Below are 14,465 nucleotides of genomic sequence, written 5' to 3'. Positions count from 1 at the left end.
GGAGCAGCAGATTATCATTATTTCGTTAGTCGCTTGTTTTGACGTGTTCAAATAAATCCATTCCAGAAGATCAAATCCTGGAAATAATCAAAGTGTCCTGGTTGTGAACACTTCAGTTTCGGGGTGAGGAAACAGAATTTGGCTCTAAAGTCTTTTTTTTCCCCTGAAGCTTTGGTGAGTTTGTCTGTTTGGGGACAATCTCTGTGGATGATTTTCTAAGCCGAGTGATGAAAACTTCTCGTCACGGTTTGTCTTTCTCTCTGACCTTGGACCTCATTACATATACCAATCACTTTCCTGGGAGCAGCGTGGACGTTCTTCCCGTTCTCGGACTCGTACTATCATTTCCACGACTGTATGAATCCACGCTCTGTACTCACGGGTCGCGGCCCCCTTCAGGGGGCCAGCAGAGGGGTGGGGGGGGGGGACAGGGCCCGGCTGGCATTGACGGAGATTGCCTGCAGATGTTGTTTCTAGGGGCCCTCTGCTTATTTAACGAGAGGATGTGGAACATAAATCTCCCAAGACCTCTGCTGCTCTGTATCATATGTGAGGTCACACATGAGGCCGCCGTGGCTCCACTTCCTCTCTGGATGGAAGCAGCGCCGCAGCACCCGGACCACAGAGTTATGGTGTTATGTTGCAGCGCTGCACGGCTGTCATGTGCTTCTATCAACAAATACTACATCCTCGAACTCCCGTCTCTCCGAAAGGCACCTCGGCTTTATCAGATTACACAGATTTCTGCAAGACATTTTCCCATTAAAGATGTGCTTCGCTTCAGCCGTGTTTATATAGCGCCACTCTCGACGCAGTCATCTCATAGGACGCTAAATTAAGATGAAGTATGAAGAGGAACGATCGCATACGAGCAAACGCAGGCTGTAGTGTGGAAGGAAAAGCCAGATTTAAGGAGAAAACCTACAGAAGATGCACTAAAAGTGAAGAACATCTGCTTTGACAGCAAGAGTCACAGAAGATGCAGGAAGGAACAGAGGAAAGATTACGTTCAGTGACATGATCAGGCCTTGCACACTTTGGATATTAAACAACCGTCCTACCAACGGCGTCTCCGCAGGGATTCCAGGCACTGAAGCAAACAGTTTCTCCACTCACCTGCCACTGACCCTACTAATGAGGCCAGAAGACACACCCACCGTGTTCAGCTTGCTTGTGCAGTCAGACCAATTACTGGCATGAATGAAACAATGCAAGAAATCACTTTGAAAAACAAAGGAAAACTCAATACATTAAAAAAAAAAAAAAGCTCAAAAGTACTTTCAGATATTAAGATGGATGAAACAGACAGAGGAGGTGTGGAAGGAAGACGGCTGTCTTTCAGGGTGGCCCCTACTTGTTCTCCCTGGGCTGATGTGGCTCAGTCGGTTGAGTCCCTCGATTTGAAAAAATGCTGGTTTGATTCCCCAAATCACACAGTCCACATATATATATATATCTTAGAAGTGAGACACTCTAACCTAAATTGCTCCCGATGGATTTGAGCATCTTGCATGGCAGCCGCCTCCATTGGTGTGTGAAGGAATCAATGTGATTACATTTACAGTGTAAAAAGCTTTGGGGGTGATCAAGCAGTGGAAAAGCCTTCAGTGAAATTCATTTACCATTTCTTCAGGCGCTGCCTCCTTCTTGATTACTCCGAATTACCCGTTTGTGTGAGTGTGATTGTGTTTCTCTCTATGAGCCGTGACTTTCGTATATTTAGACTTTTATCCGTTGCAAACTGGGATTGTCCCGGTTGATGTAAATAGAAATAGGATAAAGCTTGTTTACAGGACAAATGGTGCACGGTATCGTAACGGTGCACTAGTTTGCACTGTTGCCTCACAGAAACAAGACTTGGGTTCAATTTCAATTATTTCCTAAAAAAAAAAACATGCTTCTTGAGGATGGATGGGTGAAAAAAGACTTGGAGACGTTAAACTTTTTTTCCACACATTCTTTTTTTTATTTGTAAATAATAAAAATGAACTTTTTTCTTTAATATATAAAACATACACATCATTTGAGCCACATCTGTTATACAAACAAGAAATGTTGCAGTGAATGCTTTACTCTTTTCTAATTTTTCTTGTTGCTTCAGTGGAACACAGAAGTTGTAAACAATCAGCATTTTTTTCTCCTGGTAATACTGACAAAGAAATGAAATAACGTAAGAAAAGTAAGGAAAAAAAACCCAGCTTCACCGGACGATGGAAAAGAAAACTCTTCTGAGGTGGGACTGAACGCAGCCGGGGTCGGACGATGACTGTGTGTGACCCCAGTACATCTCCTTGTGGCATCCCACTCTGCGTTGTGGTCCCTAGTGATGATCAGCTTGATCGTTGTAAAACTTGGCCCCTTTCTTTCTATTTTTTGTTTTATTTTTGCAGTTATCACGCGAACCAATGAGAAGCCAGTGAACGGCTGCTGAGTATTTACAGTGTGACTCTCTGTGCATCTGCTTCAAATATATCTGTGTGTATCTGAAATCATTTTGTTGAAACATAATTCATATTTCCTTATAAGTTATTCTGATTTGTACATATTTATTATTCTTACATGGCCTCAGCCCCCTTGGAGGTATACTATGATGTGGAGTAACAGTAAGAGAGGCTGTGAGGTCTGCTCAGTGCCACTGTGCAGTACAGTACATCTTCCAGAGGGTCCAGGAGAGACATCAACGTAATCTTGGGGTTCGGATTGAGAGACATTCAGCACCGGACTGAGGGACGTGGAGAAGACTGCAGTTTAAAATGTCTTTCGTGTGATGGGGAATGGCTTTGATTTCTTGGTTTAATCTCTTTAATATTCAAGTACGAGCAAACTGTACAACGGCATGCAACATACAAGCGGCCCTACAGTATGTGGAACTAACACGTTTATCTAGTTCAGGTTTTATTTTTTATTTTTTTCCTCTGTAATCTGTTTTACAAAAAAAGAAAATGTGCATGCAGCTTGGAACAGGTTCCAGAGACATGCTGGCCCCGCCTCCCCCCCCCCCCCCCCCCCTGGTGGGAGGAGCCTGCGGGCTGAATGGATGGATGGATGAGCGTTGGTGTCCCGACAGATCAGTCTGATTGGTTACTTTCACATTCACAGAGATGCACGAGGGAAACTGTGAGCGACACTTCTTTAGGTTTCTGTCTCACGTATGAAAACATGGATGACGCCTCAAAGCCGAAAAAACAAAGCTGAAATATCTTGACAGCCTCCTGCTGGCCAATTGTCGTTATTTCCCTCCCGCACGTCAGTCAAAGTTAAAACATGAAGGAAGTTAACTTTCCTATTACGTTTTAATTCTGTTTGTAAGTGTAAAAACACTTAATGACTGTTGCAACTCATGTTATGCTAAGCTAGCTACCAGTTTCTGCTTTCATGAAGCAGAAATACACAAACGCTCACAATGTGAATAAAAGCATGTGAGAAATGTCCTTTCTTTTTTTTTTCTTTTAGAACTTTCTCACAGACAAACATTAACTTGACAAATGATGAATAGTCGCTTCATAAGTTCCATCCGTTGGCATGATGGCCATTGTTGTGCAAGTAATCAAAAAATACTGAAAGAGTTACCAGTTAGAAACTTTAAAAACTAGAGGGTTTTCTTTTTTAAATGGCTCTTTCATGAGTCTCAATTATTCTGTCCTGTGATAACAATGCAAACACAGCTCAGACATGCATTTTCAAAGTCTGCAGAGATTTTTCAGCTTTGCTTCTGCGTGCAGACACGTCACCCGTCTTCACATTTGGCCTGCGATCTGTGTCTGAGGACGGACACAAAGAAATGGAGCAGACTCGTTTGACAAAATTGTTGCTTTTTTTCCCATCTTTTTTTTTTTTAAACCACGGATTTTTTTCTCTCAAAAAGTTAAACTTTTTGTCGTAAAAAAATCAAGCTCTTGTGCTTGTGTTTTTTAACAAGAATAATAAAAACAAATAATAAAACAAACTAAGGGTTTGGGTAAAAACATGCCGGAGGAGGGAAGGCACTCTCCCCTCCACCCCCACCTCCAGAGAGCTGAACAAAGATGCACTTTTTACTTATTTTGATGTTAGTTTTTCTTTCTTTACAGTGACGTTGTACCCTTGTGATTTTTCAAAGTGACATAAACTTTAAGTTATTTATTGGTCAACCTCCTGAGAGGCCTAATACACATCTATACAAAGACGACTGGACGTTCTCCAGCGGTGGAACGAGGAATAACAATGCTAACCTCACGGTCAAGTGTAAAAATCTAAAGTGTGTCATCATCACCAGCCCACCACCCCGACCACCCCACCCTTCCCACTGCATAACCCTTGCAGACATTTAGTAGTTTTTATATCCTTTTTTTGTATGTCTTGTGTTTTTTTTTTAATCTCTCCATGCACACACCAGACTGACGACATTATCATGAGCATTTCACGCACTGTAGAAAGTTTTTTTTTGTACCAGTAGTAACAAACAAAGGGGAAAAAAAAAAAGCAAACACGCTGAAACGGTGTGGCTTCACAGCAGCCGTGGTAGACATATTTGAAAAGAGAGATGGGGGATAGAGGCGAGGAACGGGGGGAGGGACCAGTGATGCGGCTCTGAGGCACCAGAAGAAGGCCCTGTGCTTCCAGACTGAACACCCACACTGGAGAGGGGGAGGGGAGGGCGGCAGAGCAGGCGTGCCGGCAATCTGTCGGGGGATCTGAAGAGGAGGAGCCCACTTGCAGGGGGGGGGCTCCCCCTGCAGGTGTGGAGGGTAATTACCCCTGTCCATACATTCCGATGCTTACATACATTTCTTTGCTATTGTTGATTCAGTTAAAAACCACCCTGCTTCCACTTTTGATTCTCGGCTCCGTGGTGGAGAGCCGCCGCGTCTTCTTCTGTTTCTTCAGCGCACACAGAAAAACGATAAGATTCTTCTTCGAATGGACATGAAACACTGAAATGTGACGCTGCCTACGACAAACAGAATGAACCGCGGCAGGAGTGATTGTCAGATCTCAACAAAGCTTTTTTTTTGTTGTTGTTGCGACTGTCTCTGATTATTGTTGTTTCTGCCGCTTCGCTTTTCTTTCTCTCTGCAGAGCAGTTTTTTTTTGTTGTTTTTTTGTTGGTCCACTAGGATCGCACCCCGTGGGGTCCGGACGAGCTGTCCAGTGAGGACTGAGAGGCTCGGCGTGTGAGGGAGGCAAGCGTTGGGTCCACTAAGGACGAGGGAGGGAAGAGCTTGTACCAGCCAATGACTGTGCTTGATAAGTCCAGCTCCTCTAGCAGGATCTGTGCAACTCCCATGAAGCTCTTGTGGTCCATGCGGCCATAGTCTCCCCACACGATTACCTGAACAGAAACCGACTCGGTTACACAGCTCGTTTGCCACATGTGTAAATGTGGAGGAGAACCGCTTCTGATGCTCACCTGTAAGACTTTACCCTGCGGACTCTCCTCGAACAGCAGCGCTTGCTGGTACAGCGGGTCCAGAGTTTTACGTGCAATCTTGGTTTTCTTTTTGGCTACGTACGCTCCATTATTCAGCAGATAGACTTTGACATACGGAGCTGAAGGCAGAAACATAACAATAAAAGAAAGACATCAGTGTAGAAACAGCATCATAGAGATGGTTTTATCTTCATGGGAAATGAGTGGATGTCAGATAATAATGTGACGTTTGTGTGACTGAAAGGTTCTGTATGTCCAGCCATCTTTATTCAAGCTTACTCGGCACTTTGGCAGCATGTAGTGTAATGAAGCCCAGACGTCTCTGTTCCTCTCTAAACCTCTAACGAGAGGTCATCCTAATCCCTGATGACCTCAACTAGCTCCTCTCAATGAGGAGGAGTAGGTTCTCAACTTTGAGTCTCTCTGCACCAGCCCATGCAGAGAAAACCCATTTTCGCCGCTTGTGTCCATGATCACGACCCAAAGTTCATGACCATATGTGAGGGTGGGGGTGTAGGCCGACCTTTAAACCATGAGCTTTGCTTTGTTGCTCATCAAAAGAGCCTGGTACACTGACTGTATTACGTCAACCACCAGTTCGGATCTGAAGCCAATCTCATGATCCACCCTCCCATAACTCATGAATAAGATGTTTAAACTTCTCCATGTTAATGAAGGTGCAAACCCTTAAGGCCCTTATGCTACACTGCCAGACGGACAAACACATGCGATAAAGTGCCCCACCCCCCACAAGATGCTCTCCTGGCCTCAGCTGTGCTTAGACACCTGTAAAGATCATGAACTGAAGGGTCGACAAGGTACAACCTTGGCAGAATCGAGTGCCCATCTCGAACAGTAGCAGACTTAATACAACGTACACAGATGCAGCTGTCACGCCAGAAGTACAAAGACAAGTATATTCTGGACATCCTTGAAATGGACACCCAAAACACCAATTTCTACCTAAAACTGACTTCAGAAAGCCACAGTTTATCCTGAATAAAATTCACAAGGACTTGTTTTCATGTCAAGGTTTCAGGCGTACTTCTAAAATCGGCATTAAGGACTTACCAGGGAGAGATTTCGAACCGGGCTTCTGTACGAGTCCTCGGGCTCTGATGACCTCCACCTCCAGCTGACTTTTTTTCTCCATCATACCAATCTGGATGTCACCTAGTAATAAAAAGCAGATGATTGGATTGAATAAAAAAAAGGAAGGTGTGATGAGGATTTACATAATAATAATCACTGGTTCATTACCAATAGCAGGTGTCGCCAGTGTTTGTCTCCCCACTAACTGAGCTGGTCCCAGTCCATCCAGGAAGTCACTGAACTGACTGCTGGCTCCCAGATTCACTCCAGAGAAGATCAAACTAACAACGCAAAAACACAAGGAACAAGCAGGAGCAAAACAACCAATTATTACATTCTCATGACATCAGTTTTAAAAAATCAGCAGTTTGTTTTTCCCCCAGTGATGATGGAGGTGACGGGGTATCGTGTGGTTCACTGACTTTCCCTCGGAGTTGTAGCTGTTCATGCTGCCATTGTTGGATTCCCTGCTGGGCTGCCGGCTCATGTTCCGGGTCAGCTCCACGGCCATGCCAGTCTCAGTGCTCCTCTGGATCGGTGCCCCCTTCTCCTTTTTACTCTTCCCCTCTACACACACACACACACACACACACACACACACACACACACACACACACACACACACACACACACACACACACACACTCAATTTAACTTCTTAAAGGTGCAGTCGGTTGAATTTCAGTAATATCACTTTGATGCAGTGGGTGGCAGTAGTGAGTCACTGTTTCTCATTGCTTCAACATTTCTAATATGTTCTGCTCAGGTCAGAAAAATGCATGCGTAGCTCAGTAATCCGTTCACAGAGTGAAACAGCTGCACCAACTCAGAGGATTGTCTCTGTTTAAAGTTTCATTCATGTCCTGCTGAACCAGCTAATAAGCGGTAAACAGGAAGTGAGTGATCCAAACAACACTGTAGGAGTGTAGATACTCGAGCATGTAATATGATGACTTAATAAATTTACTTTATTAAGAAAGTCACATTTATTAAATGAACCCAGAGTAAATGTCATCTTTTAAACTGGATGATGAATATAACTATAACATTATAACTTTATGAGTGTGGCCTACAGTGATTGACAACTCTTGCATAATTAGTTGCTGTATTATATTTCTACCTCCACAATTAAAAGCTGTTTTTCCTCTTTTCTTTTCTTTTTTCCTTTGGTGAAAACAACATTTCTGCTGTTTATTCCAAGGAGTTGTGTACATCCCAACTGAAGGTTCCTGGTACTCACCAGGCCCGCTGATCTGCGATGTGCTGCGGCTGCGACGGTTCCCCACGATTGCGACCACGCGGGCGCTGAGACTGGAGCGCCTCTTCTTGCTGCCGCTGCCCACCGTGCCCAGCGCGGTGTCCGATTGGCTGCCATCGGTGCGCTCCTGCGTGTAGATCTCTCCGCTGACGCTGGAGCTCTTCAGCATACTGCGGCCCATCGATCGCATCTGCCGACTGCAACAGAGGGAGCAGAGTCTGAGAACGGGGCTGCGGGAACGGCGGTTACCTGCAGAGGATCACACCTGAAATGTGACGGAGAACATCACGACTGGCCAGGTGAGATGAGGAGCTTTTCAAACACTCTGTTCCACAGGTGAGATATTGGTTCAGACGACTCAGTTACAGCTGCAGAGCTGCTGACCATCTTTCTGTCTGAGCCCAGTGTAAGCTTTAGCATTGGCAGAAGACGCTATCGTTTTCCATCATTATACTTGCAGTATGGTTTGCTTTAACATTAGCATTGGTAGAAGATGCTGTTCCTTCAAAACTAAGAGCAGGACATCCCAAAATCAAGTCTAGACCAAGATGGTAAGGGGCTGGGACTGACGCAGGACTAAGATCTCGACTACTACAACACTAGCCATAGCATTAGCAAAATTCACCACCCTCTGTCCGAGTCACTGGGTCCAACTCTGGCTTTATGACTAACATTGGCTAAAGCTATTGTCTATTTGACTGTATTAATCACTCAGCCTTCTGTAAGCATTGGCTTCGATCTCTTTCAATCCTGCTCACATAATGAGTGTCAGCTTTAGCCATATCAAAAGCTACTGCCCCTTTCTCTCTGTCCTGTTGATCAAATCAAATTATAAAGTAACTAGTTATTTATGTTCAGCGACTTGTTAGTTCTCCACTACATTTCAAGGAAGTAACTAATGAATGTAATCAAGTACAGAGCAGAATGTATACTGTCATTACATCCGCTGCGATTTTGTCCGATTTTCTGATGTGGACTTAAATTCTCCTATACCTCCTTCATACAACCAGCAAAATATCCACTGAGTAGTCAAGTGCTTCTTTTATCAAACAGCATTACTCATACCACTAAGATGAGATCTGAAGTCCATAATATAGTAAAGTAATAGAGTATATATGCATAGTAATACAGAAAATGGAAAACAGGAATTCCGAAGTCAATAAAAAATTTATATTTCAAGTTTCTTCAATTAATTATTCAGTTATTTAGTGGTAAAAATTATTGCATTGTCATTTTGTTTCAATCTCCATTAAAAAAAAAAAAATCGCATTTTACAACCCGAAAAGACTAGAGAACTAGAAGCATTCAGAAACATTAATTTCTGTGAAACTCAATTAGTGTATTTTAGATTTAAAAGGTCAACCAATTCATAAATTGTTAAAATTTTTGAAAAAAAAAAAAAACCTCAGAATAAATGGTCAAAATCAATAAATGTGAGGGTTTCATGTGTTTAGCTTCATTCTCCCGAAACAGAAGCTGCTGAGGGAGCGATGCTGCCCCCTGGGGGTCCGGAGGAGCCTGCGCAGGTCCAGGCCCTCTGAGGGGGTCAGAGTGCTGCAGGACAGCCCGGCTACACTCCTCCCATCACCCATACTGTCTGAGGACCTCCTCCCAGAGGGCAGCGGGAGGCGGGCCCCGGGCCTCTCCGCTACCCCCTGCAGGGGAGTCAGGGAAGGACGTGCAGAACAAGGGAAGGACTGAAGAGGAGGTGGCGGGTCCCGGGGTGGAGGGTGGAGGAGGAGGAGGGGGTCCGGGCAGTCACAGCACAGGACGCATGCAAGGAGGGATCTGAGACATGCAGTGGGCATCGCACACACACACGCACAGACGCACAGATGCACGGGCGCGCACACACACACACACACACACACACACACACACACACACACACACACACACACACACACACACACACACACACACACACACACACACACACACACACACACACACACACACACACACACACAGAAGGGTCAGTTGTTTTTGGTTGGAACTTTCCTTCTGCAGGTCTAGCATAGACGCTGGAGGATTGAGTAAATTAAAGCAGCAGTACAGATTCAGGAGAGGAGAAGGGTTCAAGATGGAGGTGAAATGGGAGCTTCAATGTGTCGCTGTAATCTCAACTCACCTGTTTCTGCTCTCTGACTCCAACTAACAGGCCTAACACTTTCACCGCACACATTAATATCCTGCTATCCTCCCACATAAAATTTCTTTGCCACACATCCTTCCTGATGTGGTCCCAGCTCTGCCACAGCTACTTTAACCCTTCTACCTTCAACTTCTCTCTCATTCACACTCGTGTTTCCTGTTGTCTCTTTCATCTGCGACTCACCACACATCAGGTTGTCATCTGCAAACTGTAATTCTCATCAGTGACAAACTCTTTGTTAGCACCTCATTTGTTTGTGTTGTGAGTTTTAATATGTGTGGCTCATGTAGTCACATGACAAGGCCAGCAGTAAGAAACTGAGGTAACTTCAATGAATCAGTGCCTCCGCTGTCACTCGAAGGTGGTCATCCACAGAATGAGATAAATGATAAAAACCAGCATTGAACCATCAGTTTACCCAGATTGTATCCAGTAAAAGTGGCAGAAGTTAACCTGCAGTCACAGATGGAAGTAAAGTTCCTGTGGTCTTGTGCTGTACCTGGACTCCCTGCTGTCCCCTGCTACTGTGTGCCTGCGACGCTTCAGCTCCTCAGAGAAGCGCCTCTTCCCTGCCGATTTCCTCCTCTCCTCCTCTCCATCCACCCCCCATGAGATCCTCCTGTCCTTCTTCTCCTCCTCCTCTAACGACTTGGATCTGTGTGTGTGTGTGTGTGTGTGTGTGTGTGTGTGTGTGTGTGTGTGTGTGTGTGTGTGTGTGTGTGTGTGTGTGTGTGTGTGTGTGTGTGTGTGTGTGTGTGTGTGTGTGTGTGTGTGTGTACACAGAGGAGACAGAGCATGCAGAGGTACAGCAACATGCAGCGAGTAGCATGCAGAAAAAGAAAAAAAAGACAAGACACACAATGATTAGCATTCCAAAAATTAACTTAGTTTTTAAAAAAAATCCACGACATGCATGCAAACTATTCATCTTTAAGGTTTTCAAAGAGTAAAGACTGATGTGGAAGGCAGACCTGAGTCGCCCTCCTGGTCGCTCGGACTGGATGGACATGTAGCTGGTGCTACTGAGGCGGGAGGCACTGCTGGCTCGGGAGAGGGCCGACACGTCGCTCATGTCGCTGTCCGAGGACCGGGCCGACATGTTGTCGCTGCTCCGCCTCTGCTCAGCGTACATCTGCAAACACAGAGTTCAAAGTGTAAAGCAAAGCTGATGAAGTCTGTGGCTCTTCTAAGTCTGGATCGCAGCGTCTCAGGGTCAATGATGTCCCATTAGCCTGAGTGGAGTTAAGTAGTCGCGCGAGCTGCAGTTTCAGGCAGTCACCTGATCAGTTCTCTATTGCATGCTTTTCTTGTGCAGATAAAAAGTAAGTAATTACTGGTAATAATGGTAAAATAGCTGTATTGTTGTAGTGTTAGCGTTAGCTGAGCTCCCAGCACTGTGTTCAGTCAGTCCGATGACTGATTCTCTCGTTACATCAGTTAGTGGGAGGAAGATGCTCTATCATCTGGATTTCCTGACCTCCCGTTTGGTCTTGAGGTCGGTCTCCGGGTCGTGGGAGGCAGAAGGCCGGTAGGGATGTACTTTCATCTGCAGCTGTCGGGCTCGTTCCTCCACCACAAGAGCTGAAAGAACAACAGGATGAGACAGAGACACATGAAGAAGAACGAGAGGAAAAACAGCAGCGATTAAGGCTGTTCGCTCACATTCAACATGCGTCCATTCATTTCTGAACCTCGGCTGACAGCACCGATACAGATTTATCCCAAAGCGACCGTCAGTCGCATCATGTAAATCTGTCCATGTGGATCTGCTCTCAGTCATCATGTATTCAGAACATACCCGGGACTGTTTCTGTGCACTCCTGTTGTCGCGTTCATGTCTTTTCACATGTTATAAGTTCACTGCTGCGAAGCCAGCCACCACGATGGCAGTGAAGCACTCAAGATATCCATACAGATCATCACAACACACAGAAAAATTAAGATTTTTTTTCATGGATTTAAGAAAAATCTAAATGAACTATGTGGGGATTTTTGATTGCGCAACCATGAGTTTTTCTTCTTGGTGCACACGTACACAGTCTTTGAAGGATCTCTACACACACAATGCAGTCCATTATGAGCTGAATAAAGAGGCGTAGATGATGGCTGCACTGCTGGTCTATCCTGAAGGTGCAGTATGGGGGACCTGACACTAGGTGGAGCCTGATGTTCACTACTAACACCCAATGAGCTCCTACACCTGCTTTTTGCAACTGAAGTGTCACAGAGGATGAGGATGAATGGGGAGCGCACGAGACAATGGGGGAAGTCGGGGTACCTTGTTCGACGCTGCTGCTCCTCGCTGGGAGCTGCGGGAGCTGCCTGCCTCTGCGGCCTGATGAAGGCATCCCGGCTGGAGGAGAAGGGCTGCCCCGGTGTGCTCTGAGGGACAACGAAAAACAAACACAACATTGAACCATGAACCGAGTTACAGAGACACCACATCATGTCAAGAGGGACGAGTCGGCTTCAGGAAAGCAGAAGGAAAGTGTGTTCACACGCCGAGGTACACACAGTCTATACACAACCAGGATACACAGCACGTTGGTGCAGACACACTCAGCGGATCAGAGAGGAAAACCAGTGGGTTTGAGGGGGTTAAAGTACACATGCAGCAGCATGCACCTGTCCAGTCGAGGAGAGTTAGGACAAGACCCCGACAGGACAGTCTGGTTGAAGGGCCTCAGGGGCCCCCCTCGCCCTCGACTGCCCCTCAGGATAGAGGTGGGCTGGATACGGCTGCCATTAGCAAGCAAGAAGGAATCAAAAGCGTCAAACCAAAAGACATTGTAATAATTAATGTATGTTCTGCATCTGCGTGTGTGTGTAGCAGTAAACAAGCACGAGCTGCACAGGAAAAACGGAGGCAAATCAAATGTTTGCATGCTAAATATGATGTTAACACTGTTTGCTAAACTCATCAGAAAATTCCTGGTTGTATTTTGTATTTATAGGAATTTGGGGTGGGGAAAACCTTTAAATCTGCTTGAAACCTGAAGGAAGAGATCAAACCTCCACAAAGCGGAGAGTGAAAATACGTTAGATTAGATTAGAAGGTGGATTAGGTTCCCCATGGGTCCTGCTATGAAACCCCACTGGATTTTTTTGAGTTTCTCTCAAAAATAAACTCTGATCAACAAAAAAAACTTGAAAAGCACTCTTTTAGGAATAAGCCAAATGAACCTTGTCACATGACTAACATTTTATGACTAAATGAAACTTGTCCAATGACTTTAGCAAAAAACAGAGTCAACATACTTTCTATTAAAAATCTTTATGACATTAGAAATCTTTTAAAATAACGGAGGTGAAACGTGAGCAGTTTTAGAGCAAAAACTGTAAAAAAAAAAATTCCCATTTTGTGCTGAGAAAATGGCTAATAGGTTGAGTTTGAAAGTCAAATCTACACACACAACAACTTCCACTATAAACTCCTAAACAGTAACTCCAGATATGTTATGTCAGAATGAATGATCGAATGAATGAGTGATTGAATGATTAAATGAATGAATGAATGATCTTACCTGTCACCCTCCAGGGTTTTTCCATTGTTGTTTCGTTGACAGTTTGAACTGGATGAATTGTTACATGACCTGATTCAGGCAAACAGCCGAGAGAGAAGAGACAAAAACAAACAGCACAGGGAAGCTAAAGAAAAGGATGAACACGCAGAAAACTGTGAGAAAATGAGGATAACTCTGAGAAAAGTGAGCAAACTCTGAGAACATTGAGAAAACTGTAAGAAAACCGAGAAAATAAAAAAATAAAAAAAACAGAAGTATGAGAAAACTGAAAAAACTGAGAAAAGTCTGGAGAAAGTAAAACTCAGAGAAAACTGAGGAAATTGAGAAAAGTCAGAGAAAATCGAAAAAAAAAAATACAGACAATCATGTAAAGGGAAATAAAATCACTTTGTTTTTGTGTTTTTTAAAGCGTTTTGTCAAAGTGTCAAGTTTTTCTCCACATCAGCAGGGCACTTAAAGGAGGTTCGCAGGAGCGGGGGCGGGGTTATGATGGTGGGCTCGCTTTCAGCTTGGGGGGGGGGGGCATAATGAAAGAGCAGGCAGGCAAGCAGAGCTTCGGAGGAGGGGAGGTTGTAGCCATAAATGTGGGAATCAAGGCCGGGTATACCTGTCTTCTTCCACATGTTGTACTAAGATCCGGGGGTTCGGGGGGATCTTGCGGGGTAAAAAGTTGGAGCACCTGGAGGGTTGGAGGGATGGGACGAGGAGGAGGAGGAGGAGGAGGAGGAGGAAGGTCACGTGGGGGTCAGGGTGGAGGGTAAAAGCAGGAAATTTTAGTGAGTTGATGACTGTGTAACTCCAGTAATTTTTAAGAAGGTTTTGGGAAGTGGTCCAATTGATTAATTTGCGTACATTTGCAAATCCCACTGTTGTGCACCATTGTCCTTGAGGATATAAACTCAACTGTATTGCACATAAAGTCTGTCTTTTTCAAGATAGGTTGGAGGTTCGACTTTCTTTCTCATTGAATTGACCAGTTTTCAGTGATAATGGGCGACAACATGAGATGAACCGAGGTGAAAACAT

General features: G+C 44.7%; 1 protein-coding gene across 1 annotated transcript in view; it reads right to left on the bottom strand.

Annotated features, from left to right (window-relative positions):
* Window positions 1–5,092: 5,092 nt before the first annotated feature.
* Window positions 5,093–14,465, bottom strand: part of LOC308144834 (regulating synaptic membrane exocytosis protein 1-like) — a gene marked incomplete at both ends in the record, with an annotated part of 41,505 nt that continues 32,132 nt past the window's right edge. The window contains 12 exons of the mRNA XM_080516073.1: window positions 5,093–5,311; window positions 5,390–5,529; window positions 6,482–6,583; window positions 6,671–6,783; window positions 6,925–7,069; window positions 7,743–7,957; window positions 10,887–11,047; window positions 11,393–11,496; window positions 12,194–12,297; window positions 12,541–12,654; window positions 13,440–13,508; window positions 14,047–14,118. Of these exons, the coding sequence (XP_080372199.1) occupies window positions 5,093–5,311; window positions 5,390–5,529; window positions 6,482–6,583; window positions 6,671–6,783; window positions 6,925–7,069; window positions 7,743–7,957; window positions 10,887–11,047; window positions 11,393–11,496; window positions 12,194–12,297; window positions 12,541–12,654; window positions 13,440–13,508; window positions 14,047–14,118 (1,558 nt within the window). The remainder of the gene's footprint in view (window positions 5,312–5,389; window positions 5,530–6,481; window positions 6,584–6,670; window positions 6,784–6,924; window positions 7,070–7,742; window positions 7,958–10,886; window positions 11,048–11,392; window positions 11,497–12,193; window positions 12,298–12,540; window positions 12,655–13,439; window positions 13,509–14,046; window positions 14,119–14,465) is intronic.

Source organism: Blennius ocellaris, assembly GCF_963422515.1.
Source record: "Blennius ocellaris genome assembly, chromosome: 3".
NCBI classification, from domain to species: Eukaryota; Metazoa; Chordata; class Actinopteri; order Blenniiformes; family Blenniidae; genus Blennius; species Blennius ocellaris.
Note: the sequence above shows the minus strand (reverse complement) of the source record. Positions and strands in the feature narration are given on the sequence as shown.